The sequence below is a fragment of the Arachis ipaensis genome, chromosome B06, assembly GCF_000816755.2.
Source record: "Arachis ipaensis cultivar K30076 chromosome B06, Araip1.1, whole genome shotgun sequence".
Classification (NCBI taxonomy): domain Eukaryota; kingdom Viridiplantae; phylum Streptophyta; class Magnoliopsida; order Fabales; family Fabaceae; genus Arachis; species Arachis ipaensis.
In genome coordinates, this window is record NC_029790.2 from 133,352,237 (window position 1) to 133,362,507 (window position 10,271).

General features: G+C 36.8%; 1 protein-coding gene across 3 annotated transcripts in view; it reads right to left on the reverse strand.

Annotated features, from left to right (window-relative positions):
• The window catches only part of LOC107605510, a 9,036-nt gene extending 5,384 nt beyond the window's left edge, over positions 1-3,652 (reverse strand). The window contains exons 1-6 of one of the 3 annotated variants that reach the window (XR_001612527.2): positions 3,370-3,640; positions 2,595-2,665; positions 2,454-2,497; positions 1,858-2,352; positions 1,682-1,772; positions 1,237-1,446 (exon numbers count right to left, since the gene is read on the reverse strand). Coding sequence is in view for 1 of the 3 variants with exons in the window: in XM_016307405.2 (XP_016162891.1) it covers positions 1,360-1,446; positions 1,682-1,772; positions 1,858-2,352; positions 2,454-2,497; positions 2,595-2,665; positions 3,370-3,514 (933 nt within the window). In the remaining 2 variants the exon portion in view is untranslated. Of the gene's footprint in view, positions 1-1,127; positions 1,447-1,681; positions 1,773-1,857; positions 2,353-2,453; positions 2,498-2,594; positions 2,666-3,369 lie in introns of those variants that run through there. The other 2 variants (XM_016307405.2, XR_002349495.1) reach the window with 2 other exon arrangements.

Below are 10,271 nucleotides of genomic sequence, written 5' to 3' on the forward strand. Positions count from 1 at the left end.
TCCCCCTTCTTCCCTTTTATATTCAAGCAAACCCATACACCTTTAACCCATGGCCACCCGCATCGATCAGTGCATGCTCGTACGGTTGCAGCCCTGAGTGCTGCATCGCCATTTCGTGGGTGCCAGAACCGTAGTATTCCAATTCGCTCCCGCAGCCATTGTGTTGGCCCATTTCGTTTCTGCCGTAGGTGAAGTGGTCCAATTCGTAGACGCCTAATAAGAGGTGGCCATTTTGCGCTCGCCTTCCCTGGATTGGGAAGTCAGGCCTCCATTACGTAGGCGCCATCCTGGAGTGATGGGTAAATCCAATTCGCATGCGGTGCAGGTGAGGTGGCCATGCACATTTTCATCTTGTTCAATGATTTTCGTTTATTTATTTAAATAAAAAAAAAAGCCTTTGTTCTGGCTCCCTCAAAAGATGTAAGTAGCAGACGGCCTGCTATTATTTGATCAGTTATATATGTTATTTAAAAAATATTATTTTATACATATAACATAATCGATCTTATTATATGACGAAATTACTTATCAAAAAACTTAAGATGCAAGTGCATAAATAATTATATATTTAAAATAATTAATTACACTAATAAATTGTCTAGAATCGAAGATAATACTCTGCAGAACTTTATCCTTTGTGATTTATGTGGCTAGATAATTAATTAATTGATTAAAATTCTCATTGAGAATAACAAAATTATAAATAAATATAATATTTTTTCTTTTGGATAGTGTGCCTCAAAATCAATTCTTTTATAAGAATAACCATAACTATATATATAGGATCTTGATATACATTGTTGTGTGTGATGTTTGTTCCATTATATGAGTTGCAATCTAGTCTATGAATAAAATCCTAAATAGTACTTGCTACTATATAATACGACTAAAAGCTCCTTTTTTTTTGTGGGAAAGAATATTAAGGTGTTTGAAGCTGCCAAAAAAATTTAGAAAATATGAAAAAAAAAAGTAGAGGTTTGTGATAAATATTTTCAAAATTTTCCCAGATTATGTATGTTAAAAATTCTATTGAGACTACTATCTACGTTAAGTATGTGGTTAGGTTATTAAGTAAACATGAGTGGAGTGGCGATGGAAGGGACATAGCTACGCTGGAGCTCCATTAGTAGAGGACAAAGTGGTTAAAAAGTCATAAAAATAGCGATCACAGCCACACAAATGGTATATTTGGCTCTGGAGCTTTAAACTCCTGATTTTGGTATACCCAGCAAAGTCAAAGCCATGAAAATAAACATGTTATCAACATTTGACCAGCAATTGGTGCCAGACATGTTAACACTAGAAGTTAAGTAGATTGAACTCTGCTGCTATGGCAAGAGGCTTGAAATGAAAAGGAACTTAGGCTCCATACTTTGGAGCTTTCCAAAGCTTAAAGGCTATCTCATGCAAGAACCTGTCTGCTGGTATTGTAAGATTCCCACAATGCTGCATGACAAGAAGAGAACAAGATAAGTTTGAACGAAACGCCAATATATTAATAGAAAATCACTCCCTTTTCTCTTTTTACCAAAAGGAAAATCAGTTTTTCACATATCTGGATAAATCGTTTAAAATAATCGAGATTCTAAAAATAACTGTGTTCAGGTGTATAAAAACACTTATTAGACTAATCAATAACTAACTTGTGAATAAAACCATAAGTAAAAATTTAAAAGCGAACCTCCTTGAAATCTTCGAAAGAAAACTTCTGTGTCTCATCCTTGCGAGTCACAGCATGTTGCCACTGAGCAATCAACATGGGACAATGGTGCCTGTATCATTTCATGAGGGTATAAATAAAGAAATTCCAAAGAGGAAGCAAGACTGAGAACTTAAGTTATCCTTGTGCTTAATTACCTTACATCCTTTCGAGGGCTTCCTCCTTTCATAGCATAACTTTGCAAAGGAAAGAGTTCTGAAAGATAAGAGTTCTTCTCATCTGCCCTCTTTGACACCGAATACTTGGAGTCATCACCCTCCAAGACATTCCCATAGCTCATGACAACAGACAAGTGTAGCCTAGAACCAACGTCGGATCCTGGTTGCGCTTGGCTCATTATCTCCCCAACCAAGCCATTGACATACTCCATTTCAGTATCAATCTCCTTTTGGTCATTACTATCAACCTTCTCACCAGCTCCAACGTGAAGGAAAATAAGATCAAAGTAGTTGTCGTCCACCACCTTTCCTTCTTGAAAGCCAAGCAACTTGAGCAGCTCAAGGACCACAATGTCTTGTAACTCGTTAGTCTTCAGTAACTCATCTAACTCAAGAACACTGAAGCCAAGTTTAGCACTAAAAGATTTCAAGCCTGAATTGTTTGTCAATATAGCAGCTTTCATTCCCATAAACCTGTATAAGGAAGTGCTTTGGCGTTAAAATCTCCTTTAAACAAGTAAACAGAACAATGTTATAAAAATAAAAGAGAGTCGAAAATGTATTAAAGAAAATACCTATCAGGTAAGGTTTGTTTTGGTGCATTATCTTGGTTACCACTCTGACAAGGATCAAAACCATTTATGATATGTTATTCACAGTTTTCTGAAGCTGTGTGTGTTCAAACATAAAAAAAATTCTTAGTAAATGAGTCTCACCGTATTTAAACAAGCATCACATGCATCCAGCAATACAGCAAACTCTCTAACTATCCTCTCTTCCTCGCTTTCTGAAAACTATATATTCAAGTGAATGTTGATGTCACAGGAAAAGAAAAAGTTCGGTGATTGATTTTTCATTCAAACCAGGTGATTGCTATGGTGCCTAAAAGGTGATGTCTAGTTTGCAAAAAAGGTTTAAAAATATTTAATTTAAAAAATATAAAAATAAATAATTTTTAAACATTTAAAATTTACTATAAAAAATAAATTTGGTAAAATTTAGACACCATAGAATTCACCTTGAAACTAATATTCTGTCACAGGACTACACTAATTCAATAAAAAAAAATCCTGATACTGATTTTTGAAAAGTCTTATTCAGAAACAGATTATAGAAACTTAGAAAGAGCAATTCCACACAGTCAGCAAAATACTATCAGAATTACTCACAATAAAGTAATCTAATCCACTATTCTGTCTATCCATTCAAGAGTAAAGCAACATGCAACACAATTCTAACAACCATATCCTCATAAAATTTCTTGCACTAAACATTTTTCCAATTTTGTACCACTTATGGGATGTTACAATGGAAGTGTACAGATTATAGAAACTAAACTAAAAGCAGATCACTTTTCTATCATCACATATGGTGTCTTTGACATTATCACAAACAGTTGGTGGAATAAGACTTAAGATGCAACAAAATCCAAACTTTTTAACATAATAGTGTTATTAACCAAATGGGTTTGTGTTGAAGAGGAAAATGAACCTGAGAGAGGGGAATTGGGGAGGCTCAAGAAACCGCAGAAAGCATTGGAAGCGAGAGAATGAAGGTTGATGTGTGATGATGGGTCGATGAAACGGGCCAACCCGTCTCCGAATACGATCAGCGATCGGCTTGGCTTGTCTGCCATTTCTTGGGGGAAGCTTTGGTTGTGTTTGGATCGGTGGTTCAGAACTTAGGAATCTGATGCAGGAGAAGAAAATTAAAAGGCTGCAAAGAGTGTAAATGGCGAATATTGCCACCATCTAACTATATTCTCAATTTAAACCTTTTTATATTACAATGTTAAATAACTCAATTGATTTTACATGATGTATACTAAATCTTAAGATTTTATGATTTAAATTTTATTATAATTTTATATTTTAGATAATTAATTTATTTTTAAGTTTACATAAAATCTTGATTTTGTTTACCTTAACCAGCATAGTCTTTAAGAAGATTTTTTATTTTTATAAATTATTTGTTTACAAAAAAGTTTAATTTTAATGTCCTGTCAGTATAATTATTTTTTATATTAATCGTGTGAATAATCATTTAAAAGAATAGATATAATTATACAAATATACAGTAAATCAAAATTAGTCTCTAGAAAAAATATTGTCAGCATAGTATCTAGTGTTTAGTGTTTATGTTGCGACAATAATCTTTTAATTTTGTAAACGACCAATATCCCATTTCTATTGGGTCAGGATAAAAACGAGACAATTTATATTCACTATGACTAAATTCAAGATCCGCTCACATAAATTAAATTTGGTTCACAGTTCGAAACATTAATCACTAGAGTTAAGCCCCATTTTGGTCCCTAAAATTGACGAGTTGCACTGATTTAGTCCTCCAGATCCCGATTGCACTAAATTAGTCCCCCAGATTCGAAAAATGCACCACGTTATTCCTTAGCCTATTTTCCGTCACCGGAGGACTAACGCCGTTAGTGACGTGGCCAAATATTGCCACGCTGGACACGAGGAAACGTCGTCGTTTCTAAATTGGCGCTAAAAAACCCTTTTGAGCGACGTCGTTTCTATGCGATGGAAAACAAAACGTTGGCCTCTCCCTCTTTTGTCTCCACTCTTTGTCTTCAACTCCTCCATGAGTGACGCAGAGGAAAAACGTCTCTCTTCCGTTACTCACTCAAAATAGGAACGAGTAACTGCAATAGGATTCCCGGAGACTGCTGGATCACGAGTGAACACTATACAAGGAGCTTTTGTTTCGTCACCGAAGTTAGTGAAGATTTTAAAATTTTATTTTTTCAAATTTTAGGGAATGCGTTGATGGTTGTTGATCATAGTTTATTGCTTTATATATTGTTTTTTCCTAAGGTTTGTAGTGAAATTTGGGCTAGGATTTTATTTTGATGTTGTCTGCAACTGTTTTTTTGGGGTTTGTCTTCATGCTCTGTTCCGATGGTGGATAAATGTGTGTTATTTTGATATATGTTTCTGTCATGTATGAATGTAGTTGATGAAAACTATCTTAAAGGGGGCATTGTGTGGAACTGGTGCTGAAAAGATATTTTTTTGAATCATGCAGATGGATGTGTACTTAGATATTATATTCCACCATGTGGAAAAATTTCAGAAAGATGAAAACGGGATGACTATATATTCTCCTGATAAGAAGGCATGCGTTGGTGACATTGATGTAGATACTTTAGATGTTTTTTGGATTAGAAATTATTATAAAGAACTAGGATATGATAGGATAGGAGAATGTTGGTGGCATGTGCCCGGGAGGAGTTTAGACATTGGGTTAAGAGCTCTGAATTGTGATGATGAGTTGAGAGAGATGTGTTTCATGGGTGAAAAGAATGATGGGCTGGTTGATGTTTACTTTGAGCATGCAGTTTCAACACCAGAAATTCTTGAGGGAAATGAGATTGTGGAGTATATTGAGAGTGACCATGATGATTTGAGAGAGGTTAGTGATGAAGCTGACAATGAACCCCTACAAGACAAGACCCCAAACCAAGCTAATATACCCACTGCCCCTGCTGATGAGACTCCATTCACCAACAACAATGAACCAATGCATAATACCTCACCACCCAAGACCACAGAACCAACAGATCCTGTTGCTAATAACCCAACACCCCAAAACAATAATCCTACTACCACATCCAACTCTAATCCTAGCCAAGCTACTACTGCAAACCCTGTTACCAATACTCCTCCAGTTTCTCCAAAAACTAAACCCAATTCAAATGCCAACCCAAATCCGAAATCCAATATTACATCATCACATAAGGCCACTGCCAACCCGAAGAATGCCTCTAAGTCCAACCCCAAGCCCAACCTGAATTCTGTGTCCAAGTCCAAACTAAATCCAAAGCCTAAAATCACAACTAAAGCCTATTGCACAAGGTCTGCTTCACAAGTGAGGAAGGGGCAGCAACATGACAATAAAAAATAAGTGCTAAGGTTGTCTTTTTCTGAAGATGAACACACCACAGAGGACAGTTCATATGATCCTGGGAGAGATGATAGCTCAAGTGATGATGATGTTGTTGAAAAAAAATGTGAGACCAAGAAAATAGAGCCTGGGTTGAAGCATGCACCTACTGAGGGACTAGCAAAGTCAAAGAGAAAGTTTCTTAACGATGATGATGTATTGGTGGTGGATGATGAGGAGTGTGAGGTGGACTTAAGTTTCTTAGAAGTCCCTGTGATAGGAGATGAAAACCTGGACAACGATTTGGATCCTGGAGCAGAGTCTGATGGTGCCAACTCTTGGCACTCGGAGGAAATGAAGACTCCTCCTCCTTCGGAAGATGAATTTTTTGAAGAAGAGCCAAATGATGTATTCCCGGTATTTAGAGATGGTATTCGGTTCGGTGATTTAAAACTTGAGGTGGGGATGAAGTTTAATACAAAGTCTGAGTTCAGAGAGGCAGTGAGAGAGTTTACAATTCAAGAAGGTAGGCGGATTCAGTTTATTAAGAACGATGCTGTGAGATGCAGGGCTGTCTGTAAGAATGAGGAGTGCAAGTGGGTGGTATATGCCTCACGAGACCATGAGGAGACATGTTAGCAGATAAAAACCTTCAATGACGACCACACATGTACTAGAGAAGCCACCAACCGAGCTGCAAATAGAAACTGGTTGACTAGCAAGTTAGTGAAGAAGGTTAGAAAATATCCTAACTTCAGGCAATGTGAGGCAGCTGTCTACTTCAAGTCCAAGTGTGATCTGGTACTAAATAGAAATTCAATTTCTAGAGCCTTAGCAGACGCTAGAGCTGTGGTATATGGAGATGAGAAGGCCCAGTATGCAATGGTCAGGGACTATAGAGAAACCCTCTTGAAGTGTAATCCGGGTTCAACAATTAGAATAGGAACCATTCCCCAACCAGATGGAGAGGTAATCTTTCAGAGAATGTATGTATGTCTTAGTGGGTGCAAGAATGGTTTTAAGGCAGGGTGTAAGCGACTGATTCGTGGACAAAGTCAGCATTTAGTCATGCTCCCAAACTTGATAATATCTGCAATAACGCTTGCAAGGTCTTTAATGCAAGAATTAAGGAAGTAAGGGCCAAGCCAATCATCACGCTACTTGAGGAGGTCAGAATGTTTGTCATGAGGTCAATCGCTAAAAACAAAGTTAAGTTAGCCAACCATATGAAAAATCTACCACCAGTGGTTCAAAGTAGGTTGGACAAGATCAGGAAGGAGTCTAAGAGTTGGATGCCAATCTGGACTGGGGATGATGAGTATGAAAAGTTTGAAGTGCATGGTCATCCAACTAACATGGTAGTGGATTTGGGCAAGCGACTCTACACATGTCAATTTTGGATGCTAACAGGTAATTAAATACTTTATTAAATAAGAGACCTGTGTTAAATACTTTAATAACACATTACTTTGTTAATTACTTCAGAAATGCCCTGTGTGCATGCGTGTGCAGCACTCACAAAGGTGAATAAGAGACCTGAAGATTTCTGTCATAAGTGGCTCACCATAGACGCATATAGAGACACTTATGCACATTATGTAAATTCATTGCCTGGACAATCTCTTTGGGAGAAATTTGAGCAGAATAGACCACAAGCTCCAAAGAAAAAGAATAAGCCCGGACCACTAACAAAGAAAAGGAGAAAGGATGCAGATGAGGGTAATGGAGGAAGCAAGAAATCTAACGTGACTGGGACTCTAAAGAGACAACTAAAACCATTTACTTGCAAATACTGTCTACAAAAGGGACACACAAAGAGGGGTTGTCCAAAAAAGAGAGCACTGAACAAAAAAATGCTGTTCAAGCACCTACTCAAGCTCCTCCAGATGCACCTGCTCAGGCTCATCCACAAGCACCTTCTCAAGCTGCTCCAGAAGCCCATGCTCAGGCACCTGCACCAGTTGATGCCTAGGTGGTTGAGATTGACCTCTCCCAGCCAAACTACTTCGATGCACAACACTCCCAACATAGTCAAGAGGTACTTGCATTTAGTTTCACAACTCATACTAAAAATTGTTGTTCACATTCAACTGAATTTATGTCCTACTGAAACAGGATCCACCTGCGAGGCCATCCAAGTTACAGACCAGAAGGAGGTCCTCTACACCACCATCAGGATCGATCACTATGGATCCACTACAAGGAGCAAGCTCAGCCACATCTTTCAGACTGGCCAACTTCCTTAAATTTGTCCCAACACCTGGCTTCAAGCCACCAAGGAAGAAGAAATGAAGATGTACCTGATCTGTGCAGCCTATTTTGGATGAAACTTTGAATTTTTTTGTGAATCATACTTTTTGTTTTGTGGGCTGAATTTATGGCAGTAGACTTTTAGTATATTTAAATACAATATGACAATGATGACACTCTGTGTCCTTTAGCTAAGGTGTATTTTGGAATTAGAACTACTCTTTACTTGTCTGGAGAGTTGTCATTAATATGGCAGGATTATTGTTACTTTTGTTAAAACTTATTGATATGGTTATTATTATTATGACAATTTCTTCTAGTTTCAATTATGCTACTTCAGATGCATTTTTTGCAATTTTTTTTTTGAATAATTTCATTGAATGACAGAAACAACTAGGAAATTTGAGAAGGAGAATTTTTCTTTCTTCTAATACACTTCCACCCTGAACACAGTAATACAAACTCATCTTCAAGCTTACAAAAACTATAAATAAAGCCAAAACTAAAATGTACATTTTTTGGGTTCTAACTTCAGCCTCTATCTTCCCAATTCTCCAAGCCAAATCCACCCTAACTTGGTCACCATCCACAGTAGAAATTACCCTTCCTCTGAGGTCTTCTTCTCCAATGTCAGCCCAGACAAACAAACCACACCACCTCTTACCATTAATATTGTAGTTAGGGCACCCAAAGAATGGCTTGTTAGGGTTAGCCTCTGTTGTGGACCACCGAAGAACAGGGCGGCACCCACACCCACACCACTATGGAACACCCGATGCTCTACTTCGACTGGAACTCCTTGTGTTGGACCGCATGGAACTTTGGCTCCCATTTGCATTTATGATGGTAAACTCGGAAGGGAGCAGGAGACGAAGAACCAGAGAGAAACGGGAAGAAGAAGAAGATGATGAGGTCACAGGATGAACTTAGGTTTTAAAAGGGGGATAAGGACTAAATTGGAGCAAATCAAACTTTACGCCACGTCATATAACCATTAGTGTGTCCAGCGTGGCAATATTTGGCCACATCACTAACGGCGTTAGTTCTCCGGTGACGAAAAATAGGCTAAAGACTAACGTGGTGCATTTTTTCGAATCTGGAGGACTAATTATTTAGAGGACTAAATCAGTGTAATTCGTCAATCTCAGGGACCAAAATGGGACTTAACTCTTAATCACCAAGTGTAAATGTGTAATTGTAATGTTCAAACTTCAAATCCAAATTTATTGGTAATTTACAATTTATGTAACGGTGTTGATATCACATGTTACTTGCTCGTACCAATTGTATGAACTTTGAAGCTGCGATATCAGTCTGTGAAAGTGTGGACTTATCGAATTTATCAAATTGAGGATTATTATATGATGCTTAAAGAAATATAATTAGTAAGTTTTCGTAATAGTGGGGACTTATATATAATTGATTTTATAAAAAAATAATGATTAAAAACTGTTAAATAATTTGATTAAATTATTATTTAATAATTTTTAATTATTAATTTCGTATTTTTACTATTTATTTTGGTTGTCCATAGTATTTCTTAATTCGAGAGGTTAAAGACTAATTCGTCGTGGATCGGAGCTCTATTCAAGAGTCTGTCACCGATCAATAGATTGCTACATGCATAAAGCGTGATTCAAACTCTCGACACTTATTTAAACGACGAGTGAGCTGACCACTCGACTACTCAAGTTGGTTATCTATAATAGACTTTCTCTAACAAAGTTACATTTAACTACAAAATTCGTTGTAGAACCATAGACGACCTTGTGATTTGGCATAAGTAGATGTAGTTGTCATGTTTATTGCCTTTGTCATAAGATGGAATGAAGTTTAATTTGCTATGTGCCCATTCATTTAAAAGGGACAAATGCATTCGGAATTGCCGCAAATGTTGTTTAAAACGGTAATGAACAATTTATGTGATCATCTTTATGGCCTTCCATCAAAGGAGATTGAATCAACCTTACCCTCACAGCTTCTTCTTTTATTTTTATTTTTTTCCTGTAAAGTTAAGAGTGAGAATCAACCTGAAATCCCTAGATAAAGACGAAAAAATTATGATATTTGAGATATAATTTATTAGCTTATCCTCACAGTTTCACAAAAATTCGTCACAAAAATTTTGTGGATTAGTGATGGGACAAATAATAAATCATATTTTTTTAATAATTGTCAAATAATTTTTTATTTTATTTTATTTATTAATTAATTCTTTATATATTATTTAATTTTGAAAA